Raw genomic sequence first — 17,766 nt, 5'->3', positions numbered from 1 at the left:
TTTAGACCGTATTTCACCGGGATTTGCCATAGTGAATTTTTTCATCCTTTCTTTACGTTGCGCGAAAAATATATCGTCATTTTAGAGTCTAGCGAGGAAACCACAGGGGAACCGCTTCGACAACGGTGTAGCCTCTGAATGCGCTCAGTGCTAAACGGTGGCCATGAGCTAGCCAGTCGAACGTGGTCACATGCACAAACATGCAACAAAAGCATGCACGGCCAAACGTGATACATTACCACCACAGGATCCTTACTTCTAAACTTCAAAGTGACAATACGGTGTGTCAGCTTCCAATCGCTACATGCATAGAGTCTTTTTCAAAATCCCTTTACAGGGAGTTAAGGTTGGGCAATAAAACTCTTTTAACAGGTTTAGGACAAGATGGTTGACGTTAACTTGACTAACGACTCACATGACTAGTGAGTGACAAATAAGTGCTGGTCACATGACAAATGACACTGACGACTCACCTTATCAACGGCTGACGTAACAAAATAGCAACGTTTCCTTTTGGTTTCGTACCGAACACAAACAGCTGGATGTCAAAGTTTACCAAAGTTGAACTTGATGTAAAATATTGAGACAGATTTCCTTCTGCAGACTCCTGCGATCCCAGGAATTCCATTAAGCTGAATTGGTTTTACTGCAAATTCAGGCCGCTTTTAATGGTAGTGTTCTTTACAATGCTTTTTAAAAGATTCAAAGCTTTACGAAGGGGCTGATGACCACTGGGTGACTAAGAGTGCGCTCTAAATTCATAGAAAAAAGCCTTTTTGTACTTTATCAACTTTTCAATCTCTTGATGCTTCTTATGTCATCAAACCTTTTCACAATGTTAAGGCAGTAGCTTTAGACTGTGCTTGCTGCTACCTGCAGAGAACTGACTGCACATGTGTTCTCTGTTAGCATGTTGCCAGTGAGAGGCTGTCCTTCTGCATTGGAGTCTACATTGGAGGTGTTAGCAGGCTGGACGGGCAGGAAGATGTGTGCTGTTGTATGTCATCGTTGCAGGTTGGCTTGCATGGAGAGTTTGATACTTGTCAACAGCAAACTGTCAACCTTGGAGCAATAGAAGACAATGAGCTGGATTTCTCATGTGCCTGTTGTGTCTTTCCCATCAGGCCAAGCGATTCTGTCACCCATCTCCAACCCTCAGGCCTCCTCTAGATAATTGCAGCGGTTTCCCCACAACATAACAAATAAATCCAAGATTACAAACACAAAGAGAGGGAAAGCTTGAAATGTAATATCTTAATTTAGGACATTTACTCGCTGCATCTGCATTTTCAACAATAAAACCAGTGGCGTATACCTTGCAGCGTTCCTCTCTCACCGAATGACCTCAATTTATGGACTTCATAAAAAGGTGGACAGATATCTGGCCCTGTGGTCCGGGAGGTAATTACTAATGTTCCCGCTTCTCTTTGGGGAGGAAAGATGTGATGCCTCGGCCGGCGCTCCTGTTTGGAGCAGGGCCAGTTCATTTCCTGTGGAATCGCAGACAGTGAGGAAAATGAGCCACAATGGAGGTAGGATTTATTTTAGTTTTTTTCTCGTGCTTTTTTTCCATTTATTAAGACAATCATTTTCAGGTGATACTTAAATTTAACGGACATCACCTCAAATGTAAAAATGACAGCTAATAAACGGAAAATATTACATTTGTGAACTACTCTTATCTACAGTATAACAAATGCCATACTAATAAATAATATGTCAAAACAAACATTCATTACAGATGTGAAGAAGTTTAATGGGAGACGTAAATTAAAGATGGATGACAACGGAACAAGGTGTACAGTACTACTTGTAAACGAGGCCACTCTAAAGGTATACACTATAACGCCTTTTACAGCCTCTTCATCTTGTCCCGTAACTCTTCCCTTTCCAACGCTGAGTTTTGATTGATAGTCGTTTCATTTGTGTCCGTCTCAGTGAAGAAGGTAAACACATGTGGACTATAAAGGGGTGAAAGTGAAACCAATTAGCCGGTATCACTGACCACTAATTAGCGCGACCACACGGGAGCTATTGGTCAGATTATGTCTGTCTGGGGATGAATGGCCTTGAACTACAAGCAGTGCACTCGTAAAACTACCTTCACATGGCTTCAACTGCCCGTCCGGTTTCTTCAAGTTGTTAACATTATCAAAGAACTAACCTGGTGAGTAAAGATTTTGTACTAACGACAAGATCACCCACTTCACCACGTCACCACACACCCACACCTACAAACACAAGCAATGAGAGTGATCGGGGGGGCAAGTCTGTAATCCTGGCCAACAATGTCTTTGTTGCAGCTTTTTCTATTTCTATTCTTTATTCATATGTATATACTTCGGAAGCACCCAATAAGCTATATCTGCAGTTTAAAGACCCCCCCCCCCCCCCCCCCCCCCCCAATGATGTAGGTACCCTGTGGGCCAATCAAGATGCATCATCTCTTTAAGTTTCTCCGGATCAACGGTGGCGCAGCATTTATGGCCTTTCAAAGTTTGATTTTTTGACCTTTAATTAAGACACCCCCAGCCAGTCCAATCAGTGGAATGTCTGAAACGTCAGAGCTCCGCGCCAAAATATACCATCAGTCCAAATCTAAGCAGCAGCCTGAAAACACATTTGTGTTGAAAATTGTGACATTTAATCAGAGCACCCTCATCTCCTTGCATTAACAAGACAGTAGATATTTGAAGTAGATTCCAAAGTTGACAATGACATCGTGCATGTCTGGAAATGTTGCACAAGATTATGCATACGATTTAAAAAAAATAAAACCCATTTGACGGAGCGGTGCGGCCATACAAAACATGGATTATCTCACTCGGTATACCATCATAGAGCTTCAATGAAGAGCAGACACCGGTACGGATGATACATGATACTTTCAGACATTTCAACGACCGTATAAAGAAAACCGGCCAATTTTGTCCCATTAATCACAATGAATATGTTACAATGAAGAGAGCATGGCCAGTATGATCCTAATGAACAAAGATGTACGACCTGGATACCCCTTCAGCTCCATCTGTCTGTCTGTGTACTGTACTGTATACAAGCATGTGCTCTAACACCAATCACACAATAATATATTCACCATTAGCACGAGTGAATATGCACATACACACATGATGCATGTCGCTGATGCATGTTTGTGTAAGTGTGTGTGTGTGTTTTGCCACGGGGGCTTGGCTGGCACTAAAGACGGGAAATGGGTAGACAGTGGCAGTATTGTGTGTGTATATGTGTGTGTGTATTGTATGTGTCCAGCTGGCAGGCTAAGGCCTTTGTACAGCCTTTCATATTGTCTTATCAGTTCACAAATAAACATGGCTGCTGATGAAGCCCACAAGGGGAAAAAATATGTCTGTGCATGTGTTACTGTGTGTGTGTGTGTGTGTGTGTGTGTGTGTGTGTGCGTGCGTGTGCGTGTGCGTGTGCGTGTGTGCGTGTGCGTGTGTGTGTGTGTGTGTGTGTGTGTGTGTGATGAACATGGTCTATCCTGCAAAGCGAAGCTCTGGTGGCTCAAAGGTCTGGACCCTGGGAAAAAAACATGACAAAAGACCTTTTGAAACCCCTGCTCTTATTTGAAGTGATCCTACATTATGTTTCTCTCTCTTTCTCCCTCTGCTCTTGTCTTCCAAACACACACACATACACACACTCTTTTCTCCGGTGTAAAGCACTGCTAAAGTCTGCGCTTAGGGTTTATAGACATAGGGGTAGTAAGAATGTTAAAAATGCCAAATCTGTTCTATTTTTAACAGAAAATGTAGATTATCTGTGATGAGCTGGTCAGCTAGACAGTTGGATTTGTCTTCCTGGATGGTAAATCAGGTTTATGAGAGTCTTCTTCCTCCATTTCTGGAAAGGTGTAACATGGGTACATTTCTCCTGGAGGAGGCGCAGGGCTACTTTGTCTTAATTACTGGAGGAGAAACAAGTCATCCAAAAAACAATCATCTCTGTTAAGGTAGACTATCTGCCTGGACACTTTACAGTTTCATGGTCTTTACAGTGTGGACAAGGGGGGCAGGAAAGGAAATGAATGAGGAGAGGTGATGAGAGTAAGGACACAATAGGACATAAGGAGAGGAGATGAAGGAAGAAAGAGAGGTGACAGGATAAAAACAAAGGAAACAGGAAGGAAAGACAAGAAGACAAGGTGGGGCAGGAGAGGATAAGATGAAAGCAAAAGAAGGACAGGAAACAGAATTAAAGTAAAGAGAGAGGGGACTCAAGATGAAAGGAAAGGAAAGAAGATGAGGAGGAAAAATTGAGAAGAGTAGAAAAGAGGAAAGAAGACAGGAGGAGAAAAAAGGAAAGGAAGAGAGGTAATGAAAGGAAAGGGGATGAGAAGACACAAGTAGATGAGAAGAAAGGAAAGGATACAAAAAGAGGAGTACATAAGACGGGACAACAAAAGGAGGCAACCAAACAAGAGAAAAGCTCCCAAACATACTCCCCCCTCTTTTCCTCAGCTTCCTTTGGTCTCTCTCTCTCTCTCTCTCTCTCTCTCTCTCTCTCTCTCTCTCTCTCTCTCTCTGTTATCTGATGCGCCTCACTCGGCCCGTCTTGGCTGACTGATTGAGGCGGCCAATCGCCGTTGTCAACCGCCCCCCCCGCCCCCCCTTCCCGATGTAAATAACCTCCCCGCTGGTTCAAGGTGGGACATCACTCCAACTCCATTAGTTTATTTTATTACCACAGAAAGGATGGAGGTGGTGGTGGGGACGGGGGGGGGGGGGGGGGGGGGGGTAGGAGACAGGGTAGGAGCTGTGTGCATGGGGAGGGGGTGAGGGGCTACAAGAGGGAGGAGATTTCTCCTATAGGGGGACTGAGGCTGGAAGGATGGAGATGGGCGAGAGAGATTAGCAGAGACAGAGGAAGATCGAGAGAGAAATAATGCAGAATGATAGAAAGAAGCAATCTAAAAGAGACAGACGGGTCTGGAAGAAGAAAAGGAGGGTGACAGTTGTTGACATGAGAAGGTGTGTGCACGCATGTGAGTGTGTAGTGTTAGGGTTGTGTCGATGGGGGCAGTGCGGCTTGGGGGTCCAAGCCGTACTTTCTTATGCAGCAGAATTGCAATCGATCACATTTTTGAACATGACGTCTGTAGTAAATAGCAAGAATTTTCTCGACCTTTAGCCCAGGATAGGCAACCATAGGCATGTGCCACCATTTTCACCCTAGCAGGTGGTAAATGGACTTTCATTTATAAAGCGACTCTCTCGTCTTTTCGACCACTCAAAGCGCTTTAACACTGCATGTCTTCATTCACCCATTCACACCCATTCATACACTGATGGCAGGGGCTACATGCAAGGTGCCACCTGCTCATCAGGACTCTATCTAATCATTCACACACACTCACACACTTAGGAGTAATGTGGGTTTCAGTATCTTTCCCAAAGACACTTCGACATGCGCACTGGGGGAGCCGAGGATCGAGCCCTCGGATGAGCGGACGACCCGCTCTACCTCTGAGCCCGTGTGTGCAAGAGAGATTTTGGAAATGTTGACGTGTCCTCTCATCCATCCCTAATGCCCAATTTACCTTTCACCAACATTGGCGGGTGCGCGGTAAGTTATCTACAGCAGTGTGATGGATTTTTTTTCCCCACACATTGCACAAAGGCTCTGTGGATGGGACGCATCGGGGACAGTTCCTCTGCATATATCATCATTGTGCATTCAAGTAACCGGTTTCATGGTTGAAGGGTTGGGACCAATATTCCCTCCATGCTGAATCTATAGTAAATCTGTCGAATGTTTTAATGACGAATGAGCAATCGTAGAGACATGACTTTCAAACGCTTTGGTCAGAAGGATGTGTAACATCATGGTTTGACGCCCATGCTTGCTCTTTGCTGGAAGGCTTCATCTCTACAATTATGGCCAGCATGTGAAATAAAAGCTCTGAAACAAGGCGAGAGCAGAGTGATAACGGTGCTGATAATGTCACTCATGCGTCACCTCTCCCTCAATGTCTCTCTCGGCCTATAATGCCTGTTTTTACCCCGGTAACTTCCTCTCTATTTCAAAGCGGGGGGAAATCGCCTTCAGTGGTCAGACATATCTGATCCTTTTTCTCGTTCTCTCTTTTTTTTTTGCTGGCTTTAATGTAAGCAGATTCCCAATCAGCCAGGATGAACCCAATCAAGGCGAAGGGGGAGGCACAACAATCTAGGGCACTTTTCCCAATGACTGCTGCAGGCCAGGAGATTAGAGGACAGAGACAGAGAGAGTGAGACAGAAAGGGGGGGGGGGGTTAGAAAGCCAGAATTTCTATGATAAAGAAGAAGCCTTTCATTCAGCGATGTGACACTAAATAAATAACACATGCATTCATCACCTTCACCTCCATCCCTCCCTCCCCAGACACCACATCCACAACTGCTCTTCGATAGGGAAATGTAAATTCCCCTTTTCTATCCCTATTCACTTCATTATTTCTAACATATGGACGCCAACAAGGATGGGAGGGGGCACAGTGTTCCTTCAAATCAGCATGACTATTGGCTGATTTATCCTCAAACTTTTCTCCCTCCCATCTCTTCAATCCCTCCGCCACCAACGCCTGGTGACGGCTCTCCTTCCTCTTTCCTCTTTCCAAAGCTTAACTTCATTGTCTCAAGCCCACTCCGCTTTCATCTTAAGACAAAGATTTATGTAAATCTTTGGGCCGGGCGTTAATGCGGAGCGCGGTGTGAGAAATAGCATCCCTAAATCGCGGCATTGTTGTTGAAAATGACAAGGCAGGCCCGTTAATCCTACAATGCGATCATCCAAATGTGTCATAATGCCGTGTGTAGGCAGACGAATCTCAACATCAAAAAGACGCCACGCACCTCTTATGCGGCGCCTTCAGTACTTACAACTCACTGCTTCCCTCTATCGCTCCCTTTCTCTCCCTCCGACTCTTTTTAAAGGACTCGCCCCGCTTGTCACATTGCTCGCATTCAAAGCGGTAATAAAATGCACAAGATGCCGCAATCCTAAAGTTGTTGCAGAGCAGAAATCACTGTCGCATTTAACTCCTGATTGTTTCGCTTGTTTTCTCCCACATGTGAAAGCTTTGATTCATACAGACAATAACAAACTGCATCTGTGTAATTGTCTAAGTGGCTGGGATTGTGAGTTGTAATAAATCGATGGCTTCTGCTTTGTCACCGAGGCTTTGTGGTGGAAGAATATGCAGATTCAGAGGGAAACAAAGGGTTGAGTCAAGTCTCTACATGTATGGAGCATTTAACCAACAATCAGCGACCTTGTATTCCTTTATTTCAGACCTGCAGAATTCCTCTTATTTGCGTGCAGCGCTGCACTCGGGGATCAGCTCGAGCCCAGTGAACGTCTGATGAGGATTCATTTTCTGGGAGAAATTGACAGTGGAAATGAAGTTGAGACTGAGAAGTGTGATAGCTGTGTTTTTTTTTGAAAGAGCCATGAAACAGGCATGTCAATCAATTGGACAGGGACAAGGCTGGTGAATGATAATGTTAATAATTACCAGCCACGCCAAGGGACTCCTCCCTGATTGGCCGTGAAACCTCTGTGTTAATGAAACCCCCCCCCAGCTTTACCTCCTGACATTGTGACACCTCCTCGTCTGACCCCTTCTCTCTTTCGCCTCCAAAGCCCCTCCGCCTTCCTCCTTAATTCCTCTGCCATCCGGTTGGGGAGGAGCCCTGCGGGGGGATTTTGTCAGGCAGAATAGCGGCGTTGATCTTGAAGGCTTAAGACCCTACTGTACCTGTCAACAGTGTGGCTTTGGTGCTGACGACCAGCGGCTTAAGTCATTTGAAGTTGCTTCTTTTTTTAATGAGGAGGGGAGGAGGCGCAGCGAGTACTGACAGCCAGTCAGGGTCTTGAAATAATTCCATACCTCTGAATAACCAGAGGTGTCTGTCTGACTTAATCCAACCTCCATTCACGCACACACACACACACACACCTTTAAGGTAGTGGAAATAAAAGCAGGTTGCAGGGCTAATAATGAGGGAATGGTGGTACAATGCAGACTGCAGCTCTGCTGTAGCACTGTGGAGCGACTCGATGAATCAACCGAACAAAGACGCTTCATTACAATTACAAACTTATTGCAACTCTGTCACTAACAAATGGTCATCATTTAGAATAACATGATACTGAACATTACTGGGATCCAAAAGGACAAATGTGAATATTTTGTCCGACCAAAAGTCTCAAACCTAAAGAGATTCCATATGTTATTGTGGGAGACGAAGGCTACCTGTGCAGATATTCACATTTGGAACCAAAACTGAAGCTGTAACCAGGGAAGTATCTGCTTTTTAGGTTTAAAAATGACTTTCTCGATTAGTATATTGAGTAATTTGATCAATCAATTCATCCACTAATATTGACGTCACTGCTTTAATATGTATTTCAAATCTCTGAGATTTGTTTTGGGACGTTGTCCTACCTGTGACACCAATCTGTCCATGATTCATCATTTTCAAATGAGTTTCTTGTGATTTTCCTCTCTTTTTTAAAGCGAGGCGCTTCACTCCTTGTGTTCTCTATTTCTTCCCCTCTTCGGGTCTCATTACTCCGCTCTCACTTTCTTTCTCTTGGCTGGGATAATCCCCCCTGTAGGGGACTTCAAAGTGCAGGCCGGCCAGGGAAAAGCCTTAATTACCCATTTGCCTTGAAACTCAAGCCAAATCACAACTCGCCCTGGTCCGTCCGACTCCGCTCTCCTGCCTCCCTCACACTAATTGTGGGTCTGTATTTGGGTTTCTTTTTCCTCCTTCGCTGTGGAAATGGAAAGATGAAATAAAATCAAAATAAGGGAGACAAATCTGGAATTTTGAAGCAGGTGATGAAAGAGTTACTCACTTTATTTTAGGGCACTGTTTTCTCACCACAACTAAAAACTGAATATTTAAACATTTAGCATGTTTACAGACTTTTGTCAAACCTGACTTCCATTCAGTCAAAAACTGTGATGTGATTCTCTCTCAGCCCGGCCTTTGTTCTTACTCTTTCATCATGTTTTTATCTCAATGTCACAGAATTGACAATAGTATGTTAACATGAAAAATGTAATGTAAATACACAAAGCTGTGGTGACGGTTGAGTCTGAGAGAGATAATGACTTTTGAGAGATGAATGCATTTTTGTGCCAAAGCAATAAAAAGTGATCCACAGTTCAGTCCACATTGACTTCTGTTGCGCTGACGAGGTAAAGATATTGAGAAATGTGTGTTGTAACGTCACTTCAGCGAACTAAAGACGTCTTTTTCTAACTTGCCATTTATTCATCTTATCCTGAAAGATCCCCACCGGTCGATGGCGAGGTTCAACATTTTAACAAGAGCCATCTCTGAAATGGAAAACACGGCTGAGAAGCTGAATAACTGGAGGGGTGGACATGTTTTCAATGAGGTATCAGTTATGATTACAGATGCCCGAAAAAAATCAGAATATGCTTACAGTATATGTATTTTGACTTAATAAAGCGTCGCCATTAACATGTTAACAGTAAATTGTGATGCATGGAAGGTTATGGCGGTGTTCCGAACTATCCGGCAGATAAACTGTGTGTCAGTAATGTTTTGAATAAATGGAGATGTCCAAAATACAATGAAATATACTTCAGTGTGTGTTAGTATTATAAAGGATGATGTGTTATACCTTACTGCACTTGGTTAAAACTGGTCAACACTATCAGGTGACCTGGAAGCTCAGAAATGTTTTCAATGAGGGTTTCAGGTTTAATTATAGAGTCTCAAATGTACTAATACAGTTATGTATACACGAGTATCATGTTAATGACAACTAAGAGGATAACAGTGAATGTGATGTGTTGATACTTAACCTGGGTTTAACCATCGATAAGAAGTGGACTGAGGCGTGATCACTCAGTCCGTGGACTGCCGTTTTGAAGCCTTGAGTTCGGCATTGTGGCAGTCGCTATCTTGGAATTTGGCCATTGATATCTTGTGAACAGAGGGGAGACCCTGTATATACCACTCAGGAAGTGGTAGCGACCTGTCAATCACAAGGTAGCCCCGCCCTAAAGCATACCCTGCTTTATGGTCTATTTGACTCCATAATTCACTAAATGAACATCATGCTGTATTGAAGAAGACTTGAAGCTGGAGTTTGAGACCATAAACTCACGTTTATGCAAGAATGCAAGTTTAAGACACTTCCACATGTTACAAATGACCTGGAGTGTTAGAAGGCTGTTTTTTTCAGTGATGCTGTCAAATTTAACTATAGAGACTCCAAGAGAATTAAGATACACATGTAATATTCTACACAACAATGAATCTGTATGTAACAGGATCATAGTGAGTTGTGATGTGTTGAAGTTTACTTTGCGGCTCATAATTATATTCTGATGTTTTTACAGGTTTAATTGTGGATGATTAGTATTCCTGCAGTATACGTATATAAGTGTCCTGTTAATGACTGCTATGCAATGTGTGGTTATTGACAGCGTAACTAACTGGGGACGTGTTGAACTTTAAGTTTCTTCAGTGCTGGTTACAGATTGAATTATGGCAGCTCAAGAAGGAATTCAACTTGACTTACAGTATATTCATGAAGCATCCTGTGAGGGACTGGACTGCAAAGTGTACTCGCTGAGGTGTATTGTGCATTGTTTAGACGGGAGCATTCCAGATGTTTTCACAGTAGGTTTCATTTATTGACACTTGAAAGTTTACATGATGTGCTGAAGTGCACTGCATGTGCTTTCAAACTAAATACACTTTAAAGACAGGAGGGTTCAAAATATTTCAGATTTAATTAAAGATGTTCAGAGGGAATTCAGATGTACAGTATACAGTTGACGTAAAAGTGTCCTGTTAATGACTGCACCATGCAGTGAATGCAATGTATTCATGAACAGGATAACAGTATATTGTGATGTGTTGAAACTATCTGAAATATTCAACAGACTCTTTTGCTGTGGACCTCATGTGCTTTCCATGTGCTGCTAATGCACCATCATTTTGTGGTGCGGTGCACTTTTAAAGAAGGAGAAGTAGACAGCGGGAGTCTCAATGTCATATTTACTGTAACCAGTCAATGGCGTCCACAGGCCGCATCTCAGTGACATCATAGAGAACACAGGGCGCAACCTATAAGAGTCAGTTCATGTATTTAAATAAAGTGACATCACAAACAGCATTACATCTCCACCCCAAAAGCCCCGCCCCCAGGTCCCAGCCCCTCCCCTCTGCGGTATAGAACAGGACTACATTTTCTCAACTTCATCCTGACAGTATCAGGAAGCGGCTGACACTCAAAGGTCCACTGTCATCAGAAATGCCACCGATTAGTTTATGCTGCTGTTGGATAAGTGCTGCTGATGGGAAATTCAGCAGCTTTCAGGCTTTTTTCTAAGCACCGGCCATTTTCTACGAGCTTGTAAAAAAGCATTAAATTGAATTGTTTTCTTTCTCATCATCTCGGCAACTCTTTGATTCGCAGGTGTTCATATGATTGTGGGTTTTGTGATCAGTGTTTTGTGATCAGCAGTAAATAAATGTGTTTGGAGTTGATGTGTTTTCAGGACAAGCTAATTTATGCCTCAAACGTCACGCAGAATTTAAATGTTTGCGAATAACATTTCAGGTTTATGTCCATCGGTGTGTGGTCCCTTTCTGTCAGACCAGCTCAAAGAAAATGAGACAAACAAGCAGAGGATGAAGAATTTTAACAGCTTGTATTTGTGCTCTGTTCTCAAGCCGAGAAATATCAACGGGGGAGGCATGTGGCCGAAAATTGACATGGAGGTCACAAAAGTCAAACAGAATAGACCCTCCCCCCCATCCCCCCCCCCCTACTCCCCGCAACAACCAACAACCCAAACCCCAGACACAGCAAGTCACTGCCAGTGCCAGTTAAAAAAAATCACAAACAAATAAAAAGAAAGAAAAAAAGGTGAAATAAAATAAAAACAGCGTAGTCATAGAAAACTATGTACAACCAATAGAGTGGTAAACAAAACCTTGACTTGTGTTTTCGTCACTAAAACGCCGTCAAACATCCCCTTCTGTACAACGTGATTCATTACAACAGTACAAATTCATCAGGTTATCTATTCTGCCCAATGAGAGGAAAAATAGCTAATGGCAGCCTGTGAGTTGTATCTTGTCATTGGCATGAAGTCACTCTCCCCCCTGCACCCGATATATAAGAGCAAGACGTCCCGAGGTACTCAGAGTACCCTCTTCACAAAAGGATGCACATAGCCCACAAGTTAAAAAAAGACAAGCTCCTTAGGAAAGACAGCAAGTGCCTACACATGTATTTCAAACCATCCATGAAGAATAATCCATTCCAGAAGAAGAAAAATAGATACAAGTCAGGACTCTCAGTGTTTGTCCTGAAAAGCAGAACCAATGTTCTGTTGTTCCTAAGGGAGAAACCCCATCCCTCCACCCTTACCCCTACCCAATCCCACCACCAAATCCAAGTTTGTTACAGCTCAGTCATTTTTTAATTTGTTTATTTTTTATTTCATTACACCCAAGGCAGAATAAAAGTTACGAAAACTTAAGACTTTTACAGTTACAGTGACAAAAACAGTTTAAGAGACCCACAATTTAATTGGACTGCAAAGTAAAAAATAAAAAACAACCTTTTTCTATTTTTGTAAAATGCCCAGGCATTCTCCAATATTACAAATACTGGTATACTTTTACAGTAAACAAGAAAAATGTAATATATATTCATATATATTTATATATATACTAAAACCCCGTCACCAAAAAAAAGGGAAAAAAAGAAAAGAATATACACATTGCCACTACGGCATTCAGAGAAAACTTTATAAGCAAACCTGGAAAAGAAAATACTTGTTTGTTTAAAACACACATACACACAAATATTATTTTACCCTTGTACTTGTTTCAATACTGTAAACTTATTTTAAGACAGAGTGCACTAAATTCTTTTTTTTAGTTTCTGTATTTCCTGATTTTTGTCGAGTCTCTTCCTTGACTTTTTTTGTGGCTTTTGTCCACTCCTGGAATTTTCTGTTGTGGGACAGACTCTTGTCCTTATGAGTGAGGAATTTGATATATATCTATATATAGGTTTGTGCCTTTATATGTACATATGCATACATATATATACACACACAGACACACTGATATTGTGCTGGGTACTCCTAAATCCAAACTCAGTATTGTTTCATTTGTATTCATTTGAATATTTCTGTGAAAATTTCAACTTACAGTTAACACAATTTTATCTTTTTTTCGCGTTAAATTTGATGCTTCATAAAAAGTGTTGCGTTTGTCTTAGATAATAAATAGGAAGATCATTATTCAAGGCACACTCATGTCAAATTGAATGGCGGTACAAAAACTGTCCCAAATAAACAGTTTTTTATTCATTCATTTATTTTTTTAATTTTATAGTGCCAGCATTGGGAAAGCCTAGCCTATCAACCCTTGGCACTAGCGTCAGGAGATCCCAAGCTCTAGAGACCCTTCAGTACCTTTTCTGTCTAGCTCTCTGTGTGTGTGTGTCGGACGGAAAAATCATAAAGTGCGGGTCTTTTGTTAAGAGTTCTGATTTAAATCTGATCTAAAAGAAAAAAAAGTGTCACTATGAGGTGGATGGGGCCTAAAGAAGACTGGGGTTATGATATTCAAAAGAACAAAGGGGCATGGAGCGGGCCGATGCTGCTTGTCTTACTATTACTACTTCAGCACACACTGGTGTATATATTTCCTCTTCTACACAAACCTGTCCCACAACTAACGCAGGAACTTCTATTCCTGGAGATCAGATCGTACGATTATAGAATCACGATAACAATACCAGTCAATATTTACTGTACCAGATTTTTAACAAATTGTAAGATATTTTAGCACAAGAAATGCATAGGGATGTTGATTTCTATAAATATTGACGATAAAATCTGAGAGGATGTGACTTCAAATTGACTCCAACTGCTTTTAAATTGAGGATCAAGCGTGGGCATTGACCTGGTAGGGGGGGGGGGGGTCAGAGGGCAGCAAGGGATACTGTAGAGGACACAAATGTCCCTAAATATTTCAAAATATTATGAAATAGAACTGCTTTTGGAAGCATAGGAGTGAACAGTTAAATCAAGAAAAATAGTATAGCTCACCCTGAGATGTCCCTGTGCTTGCTTTCTTATCTAGCTCGATGCATACTCGTATTGCATGGCTTCATGCTCAGTTTACTCCAAATAAATAATCTAACCTAGATCATATGGCTTCATGCAAAATATAATACATGGATCTATGAATGAAGGTAAAATGGGGGGAGGATGGAAAGCAGAAGAAATGAATGTGTGTCGTACCAGTCAGCAGCTGCCTTATCTAGAATCAGTTTCTTCTGGCTGGTAATGATGTTCTCAGGAGGAGACAGGGTTTATGAACCTTGGGATCCTCTTTGATTTTAGATTTACTGTCAAATATGACGCTCAGTGCTACATATCCAATTATATTGACATGTTTTAGACTCAGTTCATGCTACAATGCCAAAGGATTGTTGTCCGCGTATCATCATCACACAAAATAGACTAATTCTAGCATTCTCAGTTAACGCCACTTTCAAATTGAAGATTGAATTCAAATTCTCTTCAAGAAATCACACATTTAGCGTAATATACAATTTCCTACAAGCAGCGGCCAATAAAAATTACTCAAAATTGACTTTTGTCTTCTAAAAAACTCTCAGGATATCATGTGGTTTTAACACGGAAACGCAAAATCAAAGTAAAAAAAATAAAAAATCCTAAATAATATTGTACCTGCACATGCCAAAATACAAAATCCAATAAATACAGAAATTATTGCACAGTTAAAGGCTCCACATATGTTATAACTCAACTGACTGATTGTTTAAAAATGAACCCCAAATGAGGCAGTTTAGACAGCTTCAATTGGTGTTAAGATCTCTGTTTTCACTTTTTTTTCTCAGTTGGCAGTTTCAAAAACAGAAAATTAACCCAAAATTAACATTTCAGAAAAAGAGTGTCCAGCTACCCCCTTTTATTTATTTTTTAAGTCAAAGTGTGGCGCAGAGTATGGAAACAGTAAACCTGGCTTAGGTTCTCTCTGCTTGTTCAATTTTGACCTCATTGGTCATCAAAGTTTCTCCATGCCACTTTTTCATATGTTTTTCCAGAGTGCTGTACACGCTGAAGGGCATTTGGCAAATGTCACAGCGGTAGACCTCCTTGCCATGCTGGCCATGTGTCTTCATGTGGCGTGTGAGCTTGGAGCTCTGGGCGCAGGCATAGTTGCACAAGTCACACTTGTAGGGCCTCTCACCAGTGTGACTGCGCCGGTGCACCGTCAGGTTGCTACAGTTCTTAAACACCTTACCGCAGTATTCACAGGTGTCGCTCCTCCTGCTATCCTTGGAGCTAGGCCGGCCTGAACCTCCACCCAGATGAGGTGTGCTGCCTCCACTGGCGGTGCCGCTGCGGCCCGACAGGCCTCCATCCAGCAGGTCGCCCGGAGGCGTCGAGAACCGCAGGCTGCCGTTTTCAGACGAGTGCTCAGATGAGGTGGCAAAGGGCGATTGTCTGGAGTCAGTGAAGCCTAGGAAAGGGTCTTTGATGAAGTGGCGGGAGGCAGCATAGCCTACTAACCACTGGGAGTAGACGTTCTCAGAAGGGATGTGGGGTGTTGGGGGAATGTCCAAGTCCTTCTCAATCTTGATCCTTTTATTTGAGGAGTTGGACAGGCTCGGGCTGGTGATAGGGGTGGGCTTACGGGGAAACAGGCCTGAGAAAGAGTCCCCGGAGCCACAGTTCCGTCCGTTAATGGTTGTCCTCTCTTCCTGTTGGTGGTGGTCCATCCCCCCAACAACTGAGTCCTCATCCCCAGTGTCCCGTTGGACGTCCGAGCCCCTCTTCGAGAAGGGCATCCTTTTACGATTGTCAACTATCAAATTATTGTACTGCTGTATAGAATTGAGGCCCCCACCAACCACCATCTTCTCAAGGGTGAGTGATGACTTCTCCTCTGATGGCAGCTTAGAGCCATTCTCCCTGTTCCGGAAGAACTCAGACTCCATGCTGAAGTTGGATTCTGGTCGACTCTCATTCTCAAGTTCCTCTTCTTCCTCCTCCTCTTCTTCCTCTTCATTGACTTCCCCCTGAAAGTCCCCACCACAATTCTTCATCCCCTCACCTGGGACATCACTGATACCTGGCTCTGGGGAGCTTGTGGTGGACAGTCCATCATCTGAGCGCCCCGTCAGGGATCCAGGCTTGTGCATGTGGGTCTTCATGTGGCGCTTCAGCTTGCTTGCCTGAGAGCAGGCGTGATCACACAGCTGGCACTTGTATGGTTTTTCTCCAGTATGGCTGCGCCGATGCACCACCAAATTGCTCTGGAACTTGAAGGACTTACCGCAGAACTCACAAGACTTGACCTTGACCTGTGTCTGGGGAGGGGTGATGCTGTTTGGGGGCATCGGCGGTAAGGGAGGGGTGCTCAGAAAAGGGGACTTTGGCCCAGACTGGAAGGGGTTGGGGTTCAGTAGTCGGTGCATAGGGTTGGCCCTGCTGGGTGACAATGGTGGTGTCGTGTTGTTGTTGTTCCCTGCCAACTCACGTAAGCGCCTGGAGAAGTCCATGGACTGGGACTCCATGGCCATGGGCGTTAGCCGCATCACCCTCTCAAAGGCACTGGGGTGCTGTGAGATGAGGCCCATTTCCTCTGCGCTAAGGCGTTCCAGCCGATGGGGGTCCAGGTGGTGGCGGGGAGGCGGGCTGATGAATGGAGGCGTGTTTGGGAGGCGGTTTTCCATGAAACCTGGGGGAGGCTCCCTGAGAAGGGGGCCCGTCATCCTCAAGAGGTGGAAAGGGTTGTTGTCCCCAAGAAAGTTGCTGAGGGGGGATTGCGGGATGGAGTTGTTGCCCATGGGTGGAGGCATAGTGAGGCGTGGTGTGAGGGCCGTGCTGGAGGGGTTGGACTCCAGGTATATGCGAATGCCGTGGGTGTTCTGGGCATGTTGCAGCAGGAACCAGGCGCTGGGGAAGGGCTGCTTACATGTGGTACATATATAGCTAGAAGGCTCATCCCTGCCACCTGCAACAGAAAGAAACAGAAATGCATTCAATATAGAACCGACTCATTCATACTACACTCATAGAACTTCAGTCAGAGATCAACAAGCACATCTGAAATGACATGTATGTTTCCTGTGCAAAATGAACATTGATTCCTTTTTAAAGATTATGTCAAAGTTAAATCTATACTTCATTAATATAGTCAATTGTTAGGGACAATATTGCTTTTTGAATAAATGAACACAGCTTATTTGCAGTGTGAAAACTTGTCTTTTGCTGAAAAGCAGTGAGGTGTGTCTGCTTTACATGCTGTCTAATACTCCTAGCTGGAAATGCCTTGGCTCATCATGTTGTCACATAAATGCTACAAACTTGTCACACTTTGGACAAGTACATGTTCACAGTCACACTGGATTGTCCCAACACTGGATCGATGTTTTTAAGAGGTGCTTAATCCTTCATGAAGTGCAGAGTGAATATTCCACTTCAAACTGCTGGATTATTATAGTGCGCCACTGTGCGTGTGTCTGCATCCGGGCTTACACGTACAGTAAGCACGACGGTAGATGTACGAGTGTGAGTGCTGAGTGAATGATTTTAAAAGCTGGGAACCCCTCCAAGCAGTCAGTAATGTTTGCCGAGTAAGAAATGTCAAACTCGTGATGATGGTTACATATATGATAATTCTAAATAACTCCCATTTAGAAAAAAAGGCA

General features: G+C 43.2%; 1 protein-coding gene across 1 annotated transcript in view; it reads right to left on the bottom strand.

Annotated features, from left to right (window-relative positions):
* Nucleotides 1-12,470: 12,470 nt before the first annotated feature.
* The window catches only part of bcl11ba (BCL11 transcription factor B a), a gene marked incomplete at its 5' end in the record, with an annotated part of 41,620 nt that continues 36,324 nt past the window's right edge, over nt 12,471-17,766 (bottom strand). The window contains one exon of the mRNA XM_079286102.1: nt 12,471-17,069. Within this exon, the coding sequence (XP_079142228.1) occupies nt 15,073-17,069 (1,997 nt within the window). The 3' untranslated portion in view covers nt 12,471-15,072. The remainder of the gene's footprint in view (nt 17,070-17,766) is intronic.

Source organism: Melanostigma gelatinosum (assembly GCF_949748355.1).
Source record: "Melanostigma gelatinosum genome assembly, chromosome: 16".
Lineage (NCBI taxonomy): Eukaryota > Metazoa > Chordata > Actinopteri > Perciformes > Zoarcidae > Melanostigma > Melanostigma gelatinosum.
Note: the sequence above shows the minus strand (reverse complement) of the source record. Positions and strands in the feature narration are given on the sequence as shown.